Source organism: Euwallacea fornicatus, chromosome 21, assembly GCF_040115645.1.
Source record: "Euwallacea fornicatus isolate EFF26 chromosome 21, ASM4011564v1, whole genome shotgun sequence".
NCBI lineage: Eukaryota > Metazoa > Arthropoda > Insecta > Coleoptera > Curculionidae > Euwallacea > Euwallacea fornicatus.
In genome coordinates, this window is record NC_089561.1 from 2,164,184 (window position 1) to 2,188,795 (window position 24,612).

Below are 24,612 nucleotides of genomic sequence, written 5' to 3' on the forward strand. Positions count from 1 at the left end.
AAAAATAATTGAAATTGCGAATGCAAATGACAACACATTGTCCAGGATAAATTCAAAATTAATTCCATTTAACATTTATTTTGAGTGAAGGGGTATGTGATCAAAGGGAAATTAAGTGTTTTGTTTCATCGCTAACGAACGCTAATTAAATCAGTCTCAACCCTTATGCGCTAATCGTTAATATAGATCATGTTATGCAGTGCTTTGTTTATGCGGATTAATGGGGATTTACGATAATGAGGGAATTGGCATACGTGTTTGAAACTAATTAAATGAGAAAATCTAAACACTTCTGCCGCTGCATCGCACATTAATTTTTCCATTTAATAACGTTTCATTAAACGCGGGAATGAAGTGTCCAATTGCAAAACTCGCATCCTCCATCGGTCCGCACGTTAAAGAATCTTCTGTGGTTATGTTCAAATGCAAATTAATTTTATGTGAAATCAGCTTCTCTGTAGGGCAATCTGATATTGACATTCGGCAAGTCTTCATCACTAATAAATTTCAATGTAAATTCAATCTTCTCTTAATTCGGTTGCAAATAGACTAACTTCGTTTGCATAACTTCCAGTTGTGGGAGGATTCGATTACAATTTCTGCGACGTTTACGGAGAAATCCAAGGCTTGTCGCAAATCTAATTATGCCATAAATTTCAGACATTAAAGCGAGTTTTGAATTTTTTTTTTTACAATGAAAAGTTTAAGAGTGGGTGGGCCCGAGAGGAAGGTAAATTCATGCGGGCTTCGGGTCCTAGACCGCAGAACTGAAATATCAGATTGCGTTCACCTCTGTGCCTATTTCAGTATATACAGGGTGTTTCACAAACATGCCGACAAATTTTCTGGGGGTGCAGAGCGCATGGTAACAAATATTTAGGTCGGATGAAGTTGGGCGGTTAATCGCTTTTTTTATATTTTTCTAATATTTTTTAAATATTAGGTCGTGTGGTATGAAATGAGTAGAATTGAATTGAAACTTTAGTCATTTTTTCTTCATATGAAATGTCTTTATTGTCAATGGAAATGTGCACCGCCATTATCAATACACTTCTGCCATTTAACGGGAAGTTCATTGATTCCCCTGCTGTAAAAGCCTGCAGGCCGGGAGTCGATAGACTCGTGGAAGGCAGCTTTGACAGCCTCGTCGGAGTTGAATGTTTTCCCTACCAAGAAGTCATCCAAATTTTGAAAGAAGTGGTAATCAGTGGATGCTAAGTCGGGTGAATACGGTGGATGACGGAGAGTTTCCAATTCCAACTCCTGTAGCTTGGCCAAGGTGACTTGTGCGGTGTGTGGTTTACATAAGAAAATGCAGATTTATAGGCGTTATGTTGCTAGCGCACATATGTGTAGATTCCATTCTGATGAATACATCGGTAAGAGTGCCACAGTATACAAATGAATTAAATACCTAAAGGTGTCCATTAACTAAAGCATGGTTTATACATCCACTTAACGATACATTCTGTGAGGCTGTGAACCAGGGTTTCTAGATTTTATATGTGTTTTTGCCAAGTTGAGTTTTTTAATCAGACCTTACTTCAAGCAGTATTTGTTTATATTTTTCAGATTTCCTTCGGAGAGTCACTCCTCAAAATATATCTTCATTTACAAAAAGCCTTAGTCATTATAATGTTGGTGATGACTGTCCCGTCTTTTATGGCCTTTTTGACTTTTGTTCAAAATATACGGGGGCTTCCTTGGAGGGCGCCATGAAGCTCAACAATAATGATTGTGATATTGCCATCAATTGGTCAGGTCTGTTTGTAACCATCGAATAAAAACCCAACGAAAATAAAGTCGATAAAATCTTTCTGGAGGTCTTCACTGTTAGGGACTTTAAGCTTTTGTTTCCATTTATTTTTTTATTGTTGTTAATGTTAGGTTTATTGTGTATTGGCATTTATTCCCTTAAGTTACGCCCATGTACTGCGATACTCATTCGGAGAATACCATCTGGGTGCCAGACCACATGGCCCATCAGGCCAAAGCTAAGGGTACGCTTTGGCTGGGGAATGTGCTACTAGTCGAAGGAAGCTTTCTCTATAGGGACTATTGCTTTGATGGTCAATTTGTTGGACCCGCGATATTCCCAGAAAAGCGACTAGTATAGATGGCCACGAGTTATGGGATTCGGTGTAGCCATAGCTTATAATGGTTCTTGGTGGTGGTGCGCCCCTGGTTGGCATTCTTCGGGGTTAGTACTTAAGGAATAATAGTAATAAGGTACTTAAGGGGTAAATAAGGGATAGAAGTTTTCAATAATTTTTAACACTTTACACTCTGATCGAAAGAGGAAGAATGTGCCTTTTCCACATAAAAAGGTCAAGTCCAAATATAGATTTAGAGTGAAGTTATTCGCAGTTGAATGTGGCATTTCGAGAATCTACTCGTTTCATACTACACGACCTAATATTTCAAAACCGGTATGGCATAAGGACGTTAAATTGGGGTTGCCACATAACCTGAACTAACCTGAATTTTTAACATTCTACTATGAAACACCCTCTACATCACGAGGTGTCCATTTCTGGAGCTTAACCGCGGAAATCTTAGGGTAAAGTTACGCACTTTTGTTATCTAAAAATTGCATTTTGCGTACTGTTTGGTAATGGTCTTGTACGCACCAGCTAGTGGCGGATCAAGGAAAAACCCAAGTCCGCCACTGTTTTTTTTTTAACAGGAGATTATTACACTTTGTTACTTGCTTATCATCTATTAAAAACCTTTCCCCATTAATGCCCTCAAAGGGATCTGAATTTAAATTAGAACTGTTTTTTTGTCCGGGAACGAGGGCAAAAATACTATCGCATTTCGGAATTAAACAGGACCCGGGTGACACATATGAGACGATGAGTAATGAAGCTATTTAAATTCGAAGTTGGACTTTAGCCCGCTAACTCGTTATGCTCGCCCCAATTACTAGGGGAGGGCAATTTAACCCGCTGACGGGATGTAGGAAGGGACATCCGGGGAAAAATCGCCATATTAAATTTATACTGGGATATCGCTTTAATTTCCTTTAATCTCTACTAACGTGTACTAACTGGACTAAACCATCCCTAGGATTATAGATAAAATTTATAGTCCAAGTAACCATTTCATAGATTTATAACCTTCTAAATAAACAACAAACTCAAACAGTTGGTCAACTAAGCGGTTTTTAATTAAATCATCTTAGTAGAGTGCATTTCAACGTTTGTTGGGTTCACTGGCACGTTTACCTTTAGTTGTTTGTTTAATTAATTACACGTCGCGACACAACAGGACAAGTTTTTTAAACAAACGTTAAAAATCATTGTGTGCTATAGAAGGCTTTACAGCCCCCGATTTCTAACATTAACGTGGTTTCGTCGTACTCAAAAACGGTATATCTAATAAGCACGTAAAAGGCTCATTGACTCTACAATGCCTTTTACAGTTGCGTAAATAATGAAATAACTACAACAAAATTACAGTTGACAACAATTCTGTGGCCGATCTAGGGGTAAGTGGTCCCCAGGGCAAAGTCTCGAACTGCCCGACTATATGGCTGTTAGGGGCCTTATCGCTACAAAATTCAAAAAACAAAAATAAGAAAGAGATGATTTTAATGAAAATGACGTTTGAATTTAAAGTAAAAAATAAATAAATAAATAAATAAATAAATAAAAACGTTCATCATTCTATCAGAAAAACTTGATGCAATTTTTTTCGTAAAATTTTAATTTTTTGAGAGTTAACTAATTTGATTTTCAGCATTAAAAAGGCGTTACAGCAAATTCAATATTGCCACGATTTCAGTCAAATAAGCTCTATTTTACGATCAATGTTACAGTCAGTCAAACTGCCAGGGCGTAAGTTCGCTACTGTAACAGTCCAAAAAGAGCCATATCACAAACTCATATAGACCCCTTTGGCCTGAAATAGGCCTATTTGAAATTTCAATATTTCCAACACACAATAGCTATGTGCTTTGTAGCATTTAACACAATATTAACTTCCACATAATAAAACTAATTAAATTTCAAATTAGTCGATAATATTATCTTTGCAAATAGGGCGAAATATATATAAACCTAAATTACCATAGCGGGTTTACAGGCGCTTCTCCCTCGAGCGTCCTCGAGATGCCTCTGGTAAAGGGTTTATAACTCCGCATGTCGTTTGTATAATTTCGACGGAGTAGTTGAAGTTACAGCCCTTCCGGACCTCTGCATCTTCTCGAATTTGAATTTTAAAGCTTTCGCAATTCAACAGTTTTAAATAACGCGCTAAAGCAATTTTGTTTAAAGCCTTAAAATTTAACAAGGGAAAGATTATTAGGAAATTCCCATCCCCGATCGCTTTGGATTGCAGAGAGCATTTCCCTGTAAAAGATTCATTTCGAGAGCGTCCATGCAGGAACAATTTCCACTGCCGAAGGAGAAGGCAAATATTTCTGTCGGATGGATACATTAGGATCGGTAAAAACATAGTACAGGACCAGAAGGGCTTATGCAAAGAGATTGGAACGACGAAGAGTGACTGCTCCGCAAAATGAAAAGACACAAATCGAGCATGGGAGGTGCGAACACGAAGGGTGAAGAAATGTACAGGAGGACCGAAACGACCTAAAGAAACAGCAGATGTGGTCAAAATACGGCACATGAGGAGAGCGAGGAATTCACTAGCAGAAGACAAGTAGGGTGAATACTAGTTGCTCGCAGTGTTCTCCGACACTGACGATGTATTCCTAAGGGCTAGCTTTGAATTTGGATAAGGATGATGGATAAGGTTCTTTCCTCTCGAGGTTTGGAGTAGGTAGACACTTCAGCGAACCCCACACTACCTGGCGGCCAGTACCCCAGACCCTGTATACTTTAAAGATTTTCGTTGTAACAAAAAAAGCACCAGTTCGAACAGTAAAATATGTCTCTATTTTAATTTTAGCAAATTCGTGTAAATTCCAGTTTTTGAAAACTCTTAATGTTTTCTTCCAGTATCTCGAATTGTTTAATCGACCTTTCAAAGTGGGAAAACACTGAGGATTTGAATTTTTCCCAATTGATCAACAACACGGACTAAATCGGACGATTTTGGAGGCCAATTTGCAAAGTACGCTGAACATGCTGAAAATCTTGAATCATCGAAACACCCCGCCACGCAAAACCAATATAGAGACATTCCGAGGGTGTGAAATCCGGATTTCAGGGGGGCCATTCTGGTTTTAGTTAATTTGCGTACATTCCATTTCTTGAATATCGCGGTTTTGTCGCGAAGTTCTCTGCTCTTTACTCAGCGTTCGATGGAAATGTGCACGAGGGCAGTTTCGCAGGCCGAGTGAGAATTCTCCTCTAAGTTCCGAAAATTACAACTAACTTTCAAAAATTAAATATAAGTTTACAACATATATTTTAGTGCAAATTTCCATTTTACGGTTTTATTCCTTCGTATTCATTGCACCTACTTCTGAGCAAAGGCTGCTATAAATGGGAATTACCACCATAAATGAGAATTACATAGTTTTTACCCTTCATCGCTTTGAAGCTTTGTTCAAGCATTGTGCCAGCTCGCGGTGAATTTCACGATAGTGAGACTCGATTTGGGCCATAGATGTTGAAATATATTTCCACATAAAAACAATTTCGTCCTAATTGATCCTCGCTAATCTGAGCTATTTTCCTTTGAAAAATTCGCCTCCTAAAAATTGCGGAGCTCCCGGGGGTACGTACGGAGCGACTTTACGTTTATGCCCACATTACCTCTAAGATTCCTCATGCACGTATTTAAATATAATAAGCACCAAAAGGAGTTGCTGCGCTTTATTTGGCATAGCAACGGCCGTTGCAGATCGTTATCACAAAGGCCTGATACTTCTTGCCCTGAAGCTTGTACTAAAGTGAAAAGGAGCCCCGGAAACTTAGCGAATAGCATAACCGCAATTCTAATTTAGTTCGAGGCGAGGTCTTTGATAAATTAGAACTAAGATATCAGTCTTGTCTGTGCCATCATCAATGTTAAAGGAGCCCCAATTTCACAATTTCGTTTTGGTGTAATAAATCCCTCCAAACATACTTGTGTTAGCGTCTACATAAGACGTATTTGATTGGAGTTCAGCTTTATGTTGATTTTATCGCTCTTTGAAAACATAAACCCCTCTCAATAGCTCATAAATTGGAATCGATTAGGCTAAAAGCTGATATATTGTAAAAGAGGATTCAGTAATAATCTCCATCGACTGGGGAATTATTTGAATTTCAGACAGAATGGGGGTGGTGGTCGATTCATGGCCCGGGACGTATTATTTCAGAGGGAAGGATTCGAATGGAAATTCCAAAACCCTCTGGATGTAAAATTAGGTTAAACCGGTAGTTTTTGATATTAATGAATTTTTAGGTCTCAAAATATCGTGCTAAAGGGGGATATTTGAGTGAAACAAAAATATGCCTTAATCCCCTTTCAAAGCCCTTCAAGAGGAACAGAGGAAAGGCTGAGAAATAAAGCGAATTTTAATATCACTTAAGTTCTGCGGACGATTTTAGTTGCTACTCGAGTAAATCCTCTCGGTTCGGAAATTAAATTGCATATTTTCCCATGTAAATGATTATTGTGCAGACTGGAAAGAAGAATTATTTTAAAAGTTAATGATGTTGCAGAACATCGGGGAATATCGGGGAAACTTAAGCATAACCCGGCAAAAATCATGCAAATATCGATATATCACTTTTTGCCGGCATGCAAAATCCTCGAAAACTATTTTATGTGCTCCAGTCAGACGATATAGGAATCTCTGCTTAAAATTCATGGAGTGGAGCATTTGGTTACGAAGGGAAAGTGAGGCCCATGTAACTAAGGGAATGTCATGAAACGTGGCGAATTAAAACTTTTGCAGTCCTAACAAATACGGCCTCATTTAGAAGTGCAAATATTGCGATACGCAGAAAAAGCAAATAGTTTGCTTGAATAAACTCTCGCATGCATATGCACGTTGTTTATACAAATTTGCCAATATTAGCATATCATATTTGAGGGTTCAAATCTAAACCTCATTAATATTCCAAATAAAGAATGGTCGATATTGCGCAACCATTCAGTGCGGTTATAATAATATGTTCCTATTTAGATTTGCCAATGAATTATTTGCTGCTGATTTATAATAATAGAAAACTGCACCTGGACATCTGAGAATTTCATCGGGTCCCCTTGGGACGCGCAGACATCTCCCAGAGTCACTTCACGTTACCTTCCGCTTGTACATACATTCCCTTAAGGGTTCCAAATGATTTAAAGTAACATTTTCTCAGACCGAATTACTCAGATTGCCCGATAAAACGTCCAGAAAGGCTCATTAAATCCACGAGAAAATTCCCAAAAAATAACGTAAGTCATACCTCTCTGGGTTATGCCGAAAAATTAAAGAATATTCCTTGGGTCACTCGCTAGGTTAAAAAAACTTTTAATTTGATTTAAAAAGCCTCGATTTGCTCATTGATTCGCTATATAACTGTAGGATCCAGTGGTCAAACCGACCACCCTGTGCATAGCTTTTAATTGTGTATTTTGATTAGGTCGAGACTCCATCGGAAAGGTGGCGGATTGTAAATAGAGTTAGGGTTAAGTTGTCGTTAAGCAGGTGATGTGCCCCTTTGGCACGCCCATGGTAGACTTTGGTTCGTCCGTGAGAATTCCCACCGAGATACTTTGTCGGCATCGGTATTACTTATGATAAGCTTCGTCGGCCCTAATGATGCAGACGCAATTACCGCCGACGAAGGATCTCTTATCAGCTTCAGCACCACGATCCAATGCGACGGGTAGTGCACGCGGTGTCGATGGCACCCCCAACTAGGGTACGCCCATGGTGCGCCGCCAGGGGGTTTAGCATTTAAGACTTTCCCGAAAATGGGAAATTCCTATTCTGTTCCAACTCCAATTTCTGTTGATGTTCGATTCGATTTCAGAGTGAAGAGGAAAGCCCCGTTCACCCTCATAAACACAGCTTTGAATTATACCCTAGACTAACGAAATAAAAACTGTCAAAGTGATGTCGATGAAAAATCTAGAAATTATATTTGTTATATCACTCGGAGTTCTGTACAAAATATTCTTCGGGTCTGTGTCTTGGTACCAGAAATCGCCGTAAAAACTTTGACTTTTTGCACCGAAAAAGGGTTCCTATGAATATTCAGTGGTGAAATCAATTATTACTCTCCTACAATTTTTCTGCTGGATACTAGCTAAAGTTCTAGAAGCGTTTAGGTGGTGATGTCGGTTTAATAATTTTCAATTTTAAAAAGGAGAGAAAGACAGATAAAAAGAGAGAGATAAAAAAATATTTTTGCCAAAAAATACTTAACACTGAAGACCTGTTGTTCAGGTTACAAGGGAAAGAAGATGAGTCATCAATTCATCTTCTAGTTGTCTATTTTCAAATAGATTTTTGACGATTACAGCATGTATTTTGGACTCGGCAGTTCCTACAATTTGTGCGGTAGACTACTGCGCCAGGCGCTGCCGGACGGCTTACCAGTGTCCACAAATCGAACTGCTGGTCTTCCACCGTTTACATGTATTGTTTGCACGTTGCTCGTCAAAAGAAACGGCGGGACAATGAGGGATCGAGACAATTCCGGGTAAGGCTAAAAATTTCGAAACCCCAAAACGACCCTGACAATCTGGCACCGCCGCACGAACTGCCGAAGACACGTCACGCCAGTTGCAGCCGCGCCACTTTTAAAATAAAAGAGCGGAGCCGCGTTGCCAGTTTATGTAGTTAATTCCTGAAGTTTTAAAATTTTTCAGTGTTCGAAAAGCTGATAACTTCGACCGGCACTCACTCGCGAGACGACCAGACCCTACAGCCGTGACTTGTTTCCACCTCAAATCAGTTCATTTATCGTGTAAATCCTCATCACCGGCCCAGTCCGAAAACAGGTTTTATTCGTGTCAAGAGCAAAATTCGGCAACTTTCGGGACTGGCAACAAAAGTTGCTTTATGTGGTAACACTGCACCAGACCTGGAGCGGGCAAACATCAGTTTCAGACAGATTCAACGTAACACTGTTTCATGCCGGGATAAATTCTAATGGGGGAGAATATAAACGGAGAAATTAATTTAAACTCTAAACTGGAATTTGACTTCCTGCTTGAAATTATCTTGCGGTCGGACACGAGAAACAATTTAAATTAAAAAAAATAAAATGAAGTTCTAGAATGAAATAGAGCGGCATAAAAGCGGTGTACGTATAACGTGGGGCTCCTTGGGGAAGGTTTTGTTGTGGCGCATCTACGTGTAATGTCTTATTTATAGCTTAAGTATTCCCTATTGGAACAAAGTCCGCTCCTTATCATGCCCAGCAAAATTCTTTATTTTAGACACATTTCATTTGCTGACAGAACGCTCTAATAAATTAGGGCTTGTTCGCTGATAATGGAAAAACGTAATTACTAATAAATTGTCTCAATTGTGGTTAGCGCAACGTCATTACTCCATGAATTATAGCTTCACACCCCAATTGGCAAATCAGGATATTTCCGCAATTAGATTTAGGATTGTTTGGTATAACAATTCATTTAGTCCTATTGATGACAGGTGATAATTTTAGTTAATTGATTGCTTGTGTAATTTAAAGCGATGTTACCGAGAGAAGCAAAAGTAGCCCTGTTTTTGGTGTCAAAGGCCTTTCCAGCTCGAAAGCTGAGTTAGCCAAACCCTGTAAAAGGGATTCGCCCGCATAAATTAGGAGGTTTATCAAACCCCTACGATCGAGCAAAACCTCCAGTGCTCATTCCCCGGAAACGTGAACTTGTCAAATTTTATCGGTCTGGCTGAACATCTACAAGGCAGTTCGGCTGCTGAATGAATTAGAGACTAATTATTGTGGCCTCAAAGGAGAACTCAAGTTTTCTAGATGGCAACGATAATCGAGTTATTTGCGAGTATTGAACGATCAGAAGTTCGGTTGGGGGGATTTACCCGTTTAACTCAATAAGATGAACTTATTCTAATAGACCAAACTTTCGGCATTCGGCAACTTTTTGTGATCAGCATACTTTTCCGCAAGGTTACATCTTCAATCCGGCTTTTCGGAACTAAATTTTTAACTTCATGAATTTAAAGCAGGACATTTGCATTTTGGTCTCACTAAGTAATTCGGGTGCCCAAACTTTCGAAACCACACGAAGGGGTTGTTTTGCTCGCATAAATTTACCTTAATCTAAGTTCCAGAAACCAGGCAATATTGGTTTAAGTGGAGGATCTGAATGTACTTACTCAGTATTTCAATAGTGTGTATTAGATCTCCCGGCGAGCCATCCCCAATTTGACACGTGTAATCTCCCTGATCGGCATGTTTGATGTCCTTGATTTGCAAATTGTACCCCACAAGGGAAATGCGGGGGTCCATTGTTATCTTTTGCTGCCCGGCACTGAGCAACGTCGATCCACGCTTCCACACAATGACAAATGCACCTGAAATCACATGCAAATTTTGCTTTTATTCGTTGGTCAAGCAGCAACGAAAGGGAGAATTTATCAGGGAAAAAGCGCGGAAATTTCAAAAGTTGGTGATGCGTGGCCGTCGATATTGACCTCCCACAAAGCAAAATATGCCCCCTGTAAAATATAACGTTGAAAATCGACGATACCGACAGGGTGCACTAGAGATGCAATTAATAATATACAGAGTGTTCAGTAAATTATTAAAACTTGAACGTACACTTTCTCTTTAAGGTAGCCCCAAAGAAGAAAGTCTAATGGGGACAAGTCAGGTGATCCTGGTGGCCAGTTCACTGGACCATTACGTCCTACCCATTTTTCAGGAAACTTCTCATTTAAAGCGTCTCGCGTCACACGAGCAAAATGGGCTGGACATCCATCCTGCTGATGCCCCAGAGCAACTCTTCGATCAAAAGTAAGGTTTTCATCAAAACTGGTAGGTCATTTAATAGAAAAATACGATATTTCTCTCCATTTAAATTGTTTTCGAAAAATAATGGTCCTATTAATTTGTGGCCAACAATGCCGCAACAAACATTAATTGATCAAGACCTTTTATGTTCTACTTATTTTAGCCAGTGATTGGTGAATTTTTATTTTCCATTATTCATTGTTTTTGCATAATTTAAGTCATGTGTTATTTTAAATGTGCCCCTTCATTTTTTATGATATCCGAAAAACAAGAAATTTCAAAAAAAAACCTTCCCATAAAAAATATTTAGTCTTTTTAGCTCTTTGCAGGTTTGTAAAAAAGTTGCCCTTCAAATGCCCTTTAAATAGCATTGAATAAAAATTTGCTTATATTCGTTAGACATATCCTTTCATAACAAATAATTATTGTTTGAAACTTTTTTTTAATTTAAAATATGGTTTCGCAAATATTCGCTTGGGTCACTTTAAATGAAACACCCTGTAGAATCCAACGGTAGTGGGGGCAGACGATGGAAATAAAATGGTGGACCATCTGACAAATTCGAAGCAGGAAGGTCGAGGGGTAAGTCCGTTTTCAGCAACACATCTTTGCCATGACAAATTGAGATTACAGTTACAATCTTAAAAATTCCTATGAAAACCTTGATCGAGTTTGGACAAGTCGCGAGAACGTTTTTCGGCGCGAACCCAATGACGATTTCTGAGGCGATAATGGGAACAAAGCAGGTGTGGAGGAGAGGGGGGAGGGGGTCACTCCGGAAGTCACGGAGGAGGCAGAGGTGGTGGTTCCGGCAGGGGCCGCGGTGGTGGGAATAGGAACGAAGGACGTTTTGACAAAAGCAAAGATATTTATGACAGGAACGGAGGGGGGCGGGAGGAGCCTCCTAAACCTAAAGAAATCTACGTGCGAGTGGAACGAGTGACAGATGACGATTTGCTCGCTACCACCGTCACTTCAAAGATGCATTTTATGAAGTTAGACGAGACTGAGGTGAAGAGGTAATAAGAGACAATATTCCCCAACCATTTGCGAGCTTCAGTAAGTTGCACGACACGTGAGTCATCACAGAGTGACGCAAAGGTTCCCCCACATTCATCCGAGAAGTTTTTGCCGTTGGTGTTGGCAAGTCTGGTTAATTTTCACATTTTTGGCCTATAACATATACTACATATATATGTTGATATACTCGCTGCATGTATGTACCAGCTATCAGTTGTTCTGTAATCGGTTGAACTGCATAAAAAGAAAATGAAGACGGCCGTCATTGTTCGCACGATTGGTATCAAGAAATGGGCAGTCTACGACACGGTAAAACGCTCCGAAGAGATCGGAGGAACTGCAGACCCTCCTCGTACCAATCAGACGACTACCGCTACGAGATAGTGCTACCGAACGCCATATTCTGAAGTTCTATAAACAAAATGGCGAAAAAGCTCGGGATCGATCGAAAAAGTGCATTCCGAACCACACCCGTCACCGACTTCGGTGTCTCCTGTCAGATGTGACAGATTGGAAACCGGAATTCCGTAATTGTCATTTGGTTTCGTTCTCCCATTGGCCGACTCCATCGAGTTCCTATTCAAGAGCTTTGCCCTGGGGCATAACTGACGGTTTGTGCATCTTTACAATAATCGCTAAATTTATGCCCAGAAACTATCTTAGTCAGGTGTGGAGACATCTTGCTGTAAGCAAAGCCTACAAGTAATGGCAAATTTACAAGTTGAACCTAGCTCTAATGGAGTCCATTTATCCAGCATAAAGGTTAACATAATGTGGGTAAATGTAGCTCCTCTGAAGCTCCATGTACCTTCGCTGAAAATCAGCTCTCCGGCCCTTTTTGATTGACCATATGGTTTCGTTAGGTTTATTTAGCAAGATTGGCCGATATTTATTTAGGATCGACCTAAATTTCGTCGTGATTAAGCATTGCTTGCCCAACTGGATTTCATCTCTCTTTTCAGCACCACCATTACTTGTTAAAAGCTGACACATCAACATGAATTTTTAACTTTTCCTCAATCCTCCAATGTCTTAAATATTGGCACAATTCAGTTTTATGGCCCTTTGTTCGCCCGGCAAAGAGCAGGAAGTGCAATTTGAACGTTCTATGGATACACAATGCCAAAGCTACGTTTCGAGGTGGAAATTAGCTTAAGCAAATTGCTGCAAAGTACATATTAAAAACTTCACATCGTTTACTCTATTGTTACTTAGACTCACATTTGCTCAAGAATAACGTATCGGTGAAGGAGTTACAGTATGGAGCCCTAAATGGAATTGCAGGCTTAAAAAACGTCTCCATGAAGGTAGCGCTTTAACATGTTATTAGCATCCCTTTTGCGGGTTTCACCCACGCATATATATGGGGGAAAACCTTTTATTCCCAGGCGTTTGTTCGAATATTCGAGATGATGAATGAGCGCTAGAATCTTTCTTTATAACAGTTTTACTGAATTATTTCCTTAATAATAAAGACATAAAACTAAAGGGTTGTTTACGTGCATGGATAACCGCTAGATGAGTGACTGGCGTTAATTCAGTTATAGCACACCAAGTTGCATGTCAAAAGGCCGTTTAAAGGGGTTGGAAAAGGGGTGCTAACATTTTATACTTAGTTCGTAAATTAAAAAAATTATCACTATCGACGATGTTTTTTATTCGTGAGAGTAAACTGAGCACTATTAAATTGAAAAGCCGTTTAAAACCCTTCTTAAGAATCTCCACTATTTAATGTCCATCAGGCATACGAGACAAACACATCATTTCGGTCAGAAGGGCATTGCTTAACCCGGAAAAACATGTTAAATGGTGTTGCTCATGGGGGATAATGACAAAGAAAACGTTTATTTTCCCTCGTTTTATGAAGGGATGTTTCTTTTCATAAGAATCTTTTCAACTCAAGTTGTTAATAAATTGGCAATTACCATCAGAAATCGTCCGGAAGCGCTTCGAGATATAACAGAGCAATAACTGTGTGTTGCAATTTTGACATGAAAAATCAGCCGATTTGTATGGGAATTTACGAAGAGATTTATACAGGGTGTAACAGATCATCAGATAGATATTTCGAGGGGCGATAGTACTCTGCAAAATACTAAATAAATGTCAATAGACTCATGATCAAAAACGCACTATATTTCATATACAAAGTAGGAAAGTAAACATTTTTTCTCACGTTTTGCCCTTTTCTCACGTATACCTCGAAATAATTTTTTTAATTTTCATTTTCCCATTTTCGAAAGGAAAAACGGAAGTTTCGGTCTTTTTAGAAGAGTTGCAAATCTGTTAGATATCCAAATTTGGTTCGTGCATGATGGTGCGCCAGTCAATTTCAGTATGGAGGTGAAGGAGTTCCTGGATCATCGTTTTAACGACTGTTGAAAAAGTTGAGGGGGCTTTCTAGGACGCTCCACCTGAATATTCTGAACTTTTTTTGGAGCGCCTAAACTCATTACAGTAGAGACCCCAACTGAAATAAAAACGAAATAACGAAATGGAAGAACAGATTTGTGCAACAGCATCCGCAATGTTTCTGGAATATTTGAGAGAATCCGTTGGTCTATAAGGTAAAGAGTGGAGTCCCGCATTTCAGCCGAAGGGGAAAATTTTCAACAGTTTTCATAACTTTATTTTGTTACGAATTGCTTCAGATAGATAAAAGATACGAATATATTGCGTAAGACCGAAAAGATTAAAAACTGAAGAAGCATTTTAAATGTGGTATCAGAATTCATAGAGGATGTTGCAAAAAATATATGCAAAGCAGAAAATGGTACCTAACCGAAAACCATAACGTCCTGCCTATAGTTACCGACGATATCGACATTTCGATATAGAGATAAAAAAGAAATTTCAAAAATTTTACTCAAGTTATACGCGAGAAAAACGCAAATTTTGAGAAGAAATGCGAAATTCTGCTACCCTGTATATCGAGAATGGTGCTTTCTGACTACAGGTCTATTAGCGTTTTTTAATTATTTTGCAAGTACTATTGCCCTCTGAAATATCTAGACGATGATACGTTACACCCTGTATGAAACGAAAGCTGAATTGAGGGAAATATTTTGCATTCTTCGTAATTAAGCAAGATAATGTGTATCCACTAACCAGTCAATATTCCCAGTTCGAACCAGGAATATGCTAAAATATTTATGTATGTTTACAGTCAGTGCAGTGCAATAAACAGTAAACGGTTTTGCCAACAATGAGGTAATAAAACGTAGGAAGTGAGGTGCCCTGATTAAACACAATTAGCATTTACCGAAATTCCCCTGGCATATCGTACGTGTTTCGGATATTACATGTTGGTGCTTGAAATTTCGATGGAGGGTACACAAACAACATAGGAAAACGTGTTATTTCAGTTTACTGTTCTACTGGAACTGGCAAACAATCAGAATCAATTTTTAAAAAACGTATATTAACACATCCCCCCTGGCTCTGCCCTCTTCCTCCTAGTTCCCATAGTGCTCCCTTTCCACATCTACTTCATCTACATGTTAGCACTCTGCATCCTAACCCAATATCTCCCGGGTGATTGCTATAAAATTAATCAATTTCTCCAACCAAAATTGGTGAATTTTAAGAGAAGAAAGAACCCGTGAAAAATTTCTAATTTATTTTGGTCAAATATGGAAAAATGCTACAAAAATGGCAGCTAATGGTGAAGTCATTCCAATCCGCAATATGTCTTCGTCACTTTCGTCTTTTTCTTTGTTCAATCGTTTATTTTTCCGGGAAACGTGAATCGCATTTCGTACCTCTGCTAAAGTACGTCGTGAGTTTTTCAGTATGGTAACTCTTCTGCCTGACATGTACCATAAGTGTTCTATAGGGGAAAAATCAGGAGAGCGCGGAGGTCAAGGAAACACAGTAGCGTTGCGATGTGCATTATCTTGCTGGGAAAGCATGTTTCCAGAAGGCTGAATGTATTGTACTGGTTCTAAGACTCCCCGTGGATAAAGCTTTATGTAATCAATTGTGCTACTACTGCAACTAAATACATATTCCAATTCTGATTGAATTCGATGCATTAATTACGGGTGCTGCAACTTTTATGATAAGTGGTATATGTATGTGAGCATCCTTTGTCCATGTTGAAACTATTAATCAATTATCTGAAAAGATCACGGGGTTCTGGCTCTAAATTCCTCTCAAGATAAGTGCGAGAAAATGGTAAAAGGGCTGTCACGAATCCCCTCGCATTTCTTGTTAATGTTAAGATCATTAATTGGCATTATCTGAAAGTGGTACAGGGTTTTGGTACCAAGCTCTTCCCCAGATTAGCGTGGGAAGAGAGGGTTGTTTATAAATTCCCTTAGCGTAGGTGAGAATGACGTTTAGGGATTTGGTACCCGTGGGAAAAAGGGTGGGCAGCCCTTCCATCTTATCGGTTCTCTCACGAAGAGGGGATGTGTTCTGTGTGTGGATACCGGGTTGTATCGGGATATTCCATTTTTGGTTCACGGAGAATAAAGAAGTGCTCTGAGAATTGTGTCGTTTCTCTCCACCCGTGAACCGCGAACCTTACGTGTACGTTTCACCTAGTGTGCGTAAGTAATTTGATCTAAATTGCTAATTAATCTAATGAAGTAAATTACGAGGCAGGGATCCAAGGGCGGAATTTATTATAGATAACTAGAATTATTAATTTGATTTGATATACTACTGGTACAATGTACATACATATTCATAGAATATCTTCATATCCCATTTAAAAATGTGCATAAATTTCCGGCACCGTATCTCTTTGACATTTACCGCTACATGTTAGCAACCCCCACAGTTAGAAATTCATAATATACTGATCCGTCAGAGTAATTAGACCCCGAAACAACTATTCTGTGGGGGAAATTAACAGAGTTCAAGCGGTTAGTTAGATTATATTTAAGGGCGCGTAATGGAATTTGGCTAAGGGTCGAAATGGGGCGAACAAAGTGCCATCAGGCTGTCCAAATTTAGTTTGCCTAAGTAAGTTAGAAATTAAGTAATTAATCGATTCAGTTTCGATAAGTGTTATTGCTGAATATTAAGATCTGAAATATAATATATGCTTTAAACTGATGAGCCCGGAATCAGTGACCCGGTATGATCGCAAGACTGAACGCACTAATCCGCAAAATAAACAGCCGAACCGAGCAGAATCACCGGATTCGAGTGTAGGGTACACACTCATTACTTTACTTTAAGCTGAAAAGGGATTAATTCCATCAAACCCGCTGTACCCATAATGATGGAATTACGGAATTTCAGCTTTGTTTTAAAACGTTTCCTACCTTTCATCTAATCCCGAGTAATGTATTTCCCGATCCATCAAATTGACGTTTATTCGTAGATTTACGCAGCCATGATGTGCGCGCAACTACTACTGAAGTACACTAAAATTCGGCTGCGATACTTTTTCCCACCAACTTTCAAGGTCAAGAACTAAAATGTCCACCCAGCTGAGCTGCAGCGGCGTACTTGTCGTATTTTCGACCTTCCGGAAGAAATCTGCCAATTTTAACTTAAAAAAAATGATAATAATTTGTAGAGAAATAAATTTTTATTTAGTGCCCTTGCAAATCGAACACTAACTGAAATTGTTCAAATAAGTCTGGATCAAGTTAGTTTTCCGTTGTTTGCAACCGCAAATCATAATTACAATTTATAATAAGTGCTGAAAGTGCCGGGGGTACGCCACTGGAGACACATCCTCATACGTTTTTTCATGTTTTGAAAGGCCGCAGCCAGCCAGCACTAACTTCTTCAGTAATGACTTGTCACAGTCGCTCCGAGTACGTAAACGATTTTTGTTCACGATGTCCTTCGAGTAATCAAACAAACAAATAGTCCAGAGCTGTCAAATCCGGCGATCTTGCAGGCCATACGTTTTCGATAAAGTCTATCGCTATAAAATGCCTCCAGAAATGTTTCGGACGTCCAATCAAATATGAGTAAAAAACGATCTGTTCGCCTCTGATTAATGACTTCTCTGACAATGGATGAAAGGAGTTTTAATAATCTTTCAACGATAGGTCCACTATTTTGACGAGGCGGGCCCTCCAACGATTGTGGCTCGCACTGTAGAAAACTAATACGAATTTTTCCTTTTGACTTTCAAGCCGAGACATTTTTTTTCCGAGGCCGGATTTAACCTGCGGCTTCAAAGTCATAAAAGTCGATCCCCCTAATACAATTTCCGTATGCCTCAGCATATCTATATTCATAAAAAGTTTAAGCGGGTTATTATGCGCCGGCACTTTCTCCATTATACCCGTTGCACAATAACGTAATCCCTCTTAGACCCCACATTAAGTAGTTTGCTATTATTAAGCGCTTTCGCTTTTACGTGCTCTAAAAGAAGGGTTGCTCGCTTTTTTATTCTTGCCATTTAACCTTTTAACCGCGTTCTGGCCAACGTACAATTCGCAAGTAAAAAGCTTCTCCATCCACGGATTTTTCAATGCATGTTTGAGGAGAAAGGAAGGACTAAAAGACCTTTAAATGGGGTTTACACGTGATGCATCTAAATCTCCTGGTGGCACCCCTGTCCTGGTAAACATCACCCATTTAGTTAGTTATTCGTATAAATTTAATGATTTATATTATATAATTTATCGTCAGTCTTCCCTCAAATCCTAATGAGCTTAAAACTATATCGATCTAAATACTTTGCCTTCTACGTCCTTCGTTTAAACGAAAACACTTCTGAATTCATAAAAACACTATGAAAAAAAGACTTCTCGGCCCCTGAGCGCTGATGGCATTCAGTATTACAGGCCAAAAACCGAAATTTATAAATTTTCTTCAGCAATGAAAACCAACATTTAGGCCAACTACTTCAAGAAACACAAAGAATACGGGAAGTAACGGGCCATCGGCATGGCATTCCCTACCAAAATCCCTTTCCAAAATTTCCCAAAGATAACCAAATCGCATCGCATCCTGTGTCCTTTACACGCCCCATTCCCCCGAAAACTCCACCTTTGACCGTCCGCCTGAAACTGCTTCACAATGCTTCAACATTTCCAGTCTTGAACTCAAAACAAAGTGCCCCGACATTGGGCGCCGATGCATTTATTATACAGGGTGTGCCGTAATAATATGTCAAAAATTCGGGGGTGAATTTGTGGATGATTTCAAGAAAGAGATTTTACATGAAAATTAGTCCGTGTGAAGTGTCATGTTGATAAAAAATTATGACTTGTGTTTTTTCCTTATAAGCCCCTCGCGACATTAAATACTTTTATGAAAATTGGGAGCTGTGAAACCGGCCTAGAGGGACATCTTTTAAGAGCAAAAGGATATTTGTTAATTCACCAGCGGCGCTCCCATTGATGTGACTGAATATTTTACACGAAAAATCTGATACGCCACTGGTTAAAAAAATATAAATCATTTTCTGACGGCTTCGCATTTCAGTAAAAAAAGCCTCTTGAATATTTTTCACAATTTTATTTGTTTTTACGAAAAAAAATTCAACCACTATTTTCTAACTAATATTACAGCTATGAGAATAAATTAAGGGCATTACTTTGCTTATAAAAGAAATAAGGTGGTGAAAATGCCCTCCACCTGCAAGAATGCATGCCTCGGCCCTTTTTCGCATATTCTCGCGCACTCTTTGAAAAATCTCTGGTGCATTTTTCATCGTGCTAAAGGAATGAATTATGCGATTTCTCAGTTGCAGATTGTTGGGTTTTATTTTTTCCCATGAACACGATTAACGTTACGAAAAATATCTAAGAGACCTTTCTTTAATAGAAATATGGAGCATTCAGAAAATGATTTTTATTTAAAAAACGTCAGGGGCATATCATATTTTTCGTTTGGAATGTTTAGAATTACATCAACGGGGACGCTACTGGTGAGATCGAAAAGATTGCTTTTCACTTAAAAGACGAATCTTTACACCTACTTTACGCTCCCCCAATTTTCATAAAAATATTTAATGTCAAATCGAGCTTATTGGGAAGAAGCTAAAAGATATATTTTTTATCACCCTGTATTTCCATTGAGGGGGCGAATGCTCTTAAGAAATTTGTTTTAATCATCCATAGGTTCACGTTTTGAATTTTTGACATACTATTGAGAAACACCCTGTACATATTTGCACCATTTTAGAGCAAAAGAACGAGGCTACATAATAAAACTTGATGGAATGCTTTAACTTCCTCCACGACAATGTTGCACACCGCTAAACTAAATCTATAATTTTCTCTGTTTTCTCCTTTTTTCTCGGGAACCATAAAGCTTAGCTCGTCTTCTCTTTCAGCAGTTTGTAGGTCTGCCAAAGCCCTAGCGCTCCCCAAATTGTATATGTCTAGAAAAATGGTGTCGTTTAAGAATTACCGGCAAAAAAACCGGATTGTATAAAGATCAAAAAGCCCAAACCTAAGAACGTGGTTTACTGGTTGCTGGCGCTAAAAAACATTGTACAGTGACGCCACGTTGCCAATTGCTTGGTTTTCTCGGGAAAATGTGGGATTTTTGTTCTGTTTGATCAGGTAGAGTTAATAAAGGTTTCAAGTTCCAAGTTCTACTAGATATAATAAATGTATTAACACCAGTTCGTGCCAAATGAAACTCTCCAGCGATTTCCACTAGACTCTTCAGATTTTTATGGACGCAAGTATTAAATGTCTCCCAAAGGGAAGTAATTAGAGAGCTTTCTTTAACGCACCACTAAAAGAAGAATTTCTTTAAAGTCCTCATATTAAAGCAAAGTGTGATTTGAATAAAACATGCTGAATGTTTACCGGTCTCGCATTTCCTTGACTCATTAAAAGGCACAGTTAAGTTCGAAACAAAGGGCGAAGGAAACGCGGCATCTCCTCTTTACTACCCAATAAAAACTCCATATTTAAAGTTCCATCGTTCAAAGGCTACGGGAAAAATAAGAACTCTCTTCTAATTAAAAGTTTTTAATAAATCCTCAAATTGCTTATTTATTTGAGTATTTAAACGATTAAAATGCAAATTTTTTTACTGCTCAAACATCAAACTGCTAATTTTTTGGAAAATCTTTCCGAGTTTAAAATTTTTCGCCCTCCCTTTGAAGGTAAGCACTTCGACAGAAGGGAAACTCGACCTGGAAGAATTTTTTGGGGTAAATTTCCAATTCAATTTGCGGCAAGAACATCGCGTTAAACGGTCCTCATACATTGAAAAGAATGCGAAAAGCGATAAAATGTGACGCTTGCCTTGTAACTCGTCATATTACTTTACGAGCACGATATACCATGCGATTGCAAATCATCCCCCTTCCCTATTAACTTGTTAACAATTTTTTTAAATTCAGAAGTAGTATTAAGCAGGAAAAAAGACCATGTTTTGACGTTTTTTCATTTCTTTTTGATGTTAAACAAATTTTAATAGGCCCATAGTCGAAAACGCATCATTTTTCGATATACAGGTTGGCAAAATTTTCCCATTTTCTTCTTATAGTTTGCGATATGGACTAGATATAATCAAAAAAATGTGTATGTCAATTTTCTCAGATTTAGGGCCGTATCAGATAGCTCAACGATTGGCTTTCAAATACGTGCGTTTTGAAAAATTATCCCGCTGGTAACTGGCATCCTCCGCCCCTGCTTATTTGGGGTTCAACCCCCATAAGGAAAAGTAATAATCAGAAGTATGATTTTGGAACGTCTCACACGAAAATTCCCAAAAAGTCTTGACTTTCAAGTTCCTGAAACCCCTTTTGAGGCGTGAGCATGAGGCAAGTAAAAAAAATTTCTTATCGCCAAAACGTGAGTTACAAAAATTCCTCGTCACTCATGCGAACCCCGGACTTCAGTCATGATGTGCAGTTCGCGAGATCTCTCAAGATGGCTCTAATTCGTACATATAAATCCCTGAGGATGATCTTAATGGAAATGTTGAATATTTGGTCGAAACTGAATTTAACATTGAAATTCCATAATTTCCGTCTATTCTATACGTTAACAATAAATTGTCAATCGTAGACAGAGCTTTTGTTAGTAAAACCCGATCAATGATCCCAGAGTTTGTTATTAGTGTGTATGTGTACCCAAGACCCATTATTATAGCTACAATATCAATATTCAACTATTGTAATTTTGAGTATCGGTATGTTCTAAAGGTTTGGCCTAATTTTCGGAGTTGAGGTTTCTCCCAGCTCCTTTTGGAGTACGTCGATTACCTTTAAGTTTCTGACATGTCCTATGTTTAATTAAAACCGGAAATGCATAATTTGAGGAAACTGAACTTCTGAATCTGGCGCAATGCAGTTTGCCGCTCAAATTTATATAACCGAGTAAACCGGCAGATTCCCTGTTGTTTTAACTGGCTTATTTACATATAGATTGTCAACCAGGAACTAAGCATGAATTTGCGCTGTATTCGGATTTCGTATGTGATTCCGAAGTTGTCAATGTTGGAGTCATCCCCTGGGAGCTTTCGTCAACTTCATGAGATATCTAAAAGTAAACACGCATCTAAAAAGGATCTTGAATGCGGCTCTAGCTTGACTACATTATTTCATGTAAATGAAACGAAATTCAAAATAGCAGAGCAATTTGTCTTTGCGTTCCATTAAACGAGTCTGCGATCGGGGTTTCCATAATTCCAGGGGGCTTTATTTACATATAAATTGTCAAACTATCTACCAACTTCAATATATAAGTTATTAGATTGAGATGACCCAGTTAAAGCAACAGTTTGACGTATATTCTACCGTTAATTTAGAATGCGACTGTTTCCTTTAGGGATGGGTTTGACACAATTTCAGGGAAACTTCAATACCAAGTTTCCACGTCAGTATTGACTTTGAATTTATCGCTCTTTGGAGGCGCGAAAACTTTGCCAAAGGTGCTAAAATCGACATAGTCTACTTGCTGTTTCCGGACTATGTCAGTTACTTTGTATTAACCTAATGTGGCTGACCCGAAATCTATCCATTAAGCAACAATACACTGCAACCTCTGCGTCTGTCTGCAATTCATCTTTATAAAACATTTTCTGTCCTAAAACGGTTGAACGCTGGTGCTCTGTTTCAATTCTCGTGAACCTCATTGTCTGAAAAGGTCTCGTTATAACAGTCTCCATTGTTTTAGGTTTGTTTTACAATGGAAAAAAAAACTGTTTTCTCATACGAAAACCGATTCATATTGCATTTTTTGTAGGAAATGAATGCTTAATGAAAAATTCTTGTTTCTTTAGGTGTTTTCGATTCTGAGGACTGAGGATCTTATCAAGATCGTTAGATGACACTTTTTCGACTTATTAAATCTGAGTTTTCCGAGTCGGTGGCCGATCTTGAGGTGCATCAGTGTTCGACTCTCTATTAATCACTGTCTTTGTCAACATCTCAAAAGGAGCTGCTAAAAATTAGGCAATTTTAATGACATTTAATACGAAATAATTTAATAGACTAATTTGAATCCAACGTAAAAAAAATAAATTTCACCGTAATGTCAAGAAGATTTGGGGCAAATTTACAAAATTTTCCATTTCGTTACCATCCTGAGCGCTATCGGCCACTGCCTTAATCAACACCAGAGAGAAGCAATTTTTCTAACGGTTAATACATAATAACTTAATATAATGCTTTAAATCTAACGTAAAGAATTAGGTAATGTAACATTTCCTTCACCATCATGTCAAGAAGATTTAGTGTCAATTTACAAAAATTTAATTTTGATTACAATTACAAGTGCTGATTACTTTTACTATTGAGAAATAAGAAAGCTTTATATATATTAAACCTCGCAGCAAATCAGAAAAATGCCATGCATTAGCAATGACAAACCTAAGGGCAGGTACCGGTAACTACCCTTCCGAATGTCCGCCACTGTTACACATGATTTAAACAGTATAGGTGCAAAATTGCCATGTAAAACGATAATGATTTTGTGGTTAGTAATTTGAGGAGGCAAAACGCGCTCCCAAACCAAATATCGATATCTAGGCAAATAATTATTTCGTTCGGGCACCTGGCAAAGCGGATCCCTTAGATTACAGGCCCATCAATTTCAACATCAATTAAATCGGAAATTTAAATCCATCGTTGGTTTAATGATAGATCGAATGTTACTTTTATCGAGCTGATTGCTTTGCGCGTTCAAATGAAAACATTGATAGCGAAAAAATTTTTATAACTAAGGAGGTAATTTTAATTGAAGCTCTATGGGTTTTTATCTCTCGCAATCAAAGGGGGTCAAGCTTAAGTTCTAAAATACATAAAATGGAATCAACTATAGCCTTTAGTTTTTCCCTCCTCGTTGTTTGTTTTACTTGTTACATCTGCTGTCTGGGTATGCAAATTCGGACAAGCGGATCCGGGGGTTGACGAATGAAAAGTGACTGAACAAACAAAGATAGGGTTGTTCACAGTGGAGATAAAACGCGAGGGATGTTGTTCCAGTTTTTTCTACGGACCATTCCAAATACTGGAATTTCTTGTAGCCGCATTTTCATAATCAAACTATAGTATTGGAAATTAATTGAATTCTACTGGACTGGAATGAGCGGGAGACTATAAATTCCGTCATAGCCGATTTCCCCCACAGTCGTACCATCTCACATAGAATGTAAATAATCTTCATTGTGCAAATAATATCTGTAATATTTAGAACCCGTAAATTGGAGTGAAATTATTCATAGTTGACAATCCCTTGGCTGGGTTAATTTATAGGGCCGTGAATTATGGCCCTTGGTTCGTATAAATGAAATAAATTTGTTCCATTATGGGCGATTATTACTGGGTTTA

At 38.5% G+C, this 24,612-nt stretch overlaps 1 protein-coding gene across 2 annotated transcripts in view; it reads right to left on the reverse strand.

Annotated features, from left to right (window-relative positions):
* The window catches only part of LOC136346047 (neurotrimin-like), a 65,929-nt gene that overhangs the window by 9,497 nt on the left and 31,820 nt on the right, over positions 1-24,612 (reverse strand). For both annotated transcript variants that reach the window (XM_066294900.1, XM_066294899.1), the window contains one exon: positions 10,238-10,435. In XM_066294900.1, the coding sequence (XP_066150997.1) occupies positions 10,238-10,435 (198 nt within the window). The remainder of the gene's footprint in view (positions 1-10,237; positions 10,436-24,612) is intronic.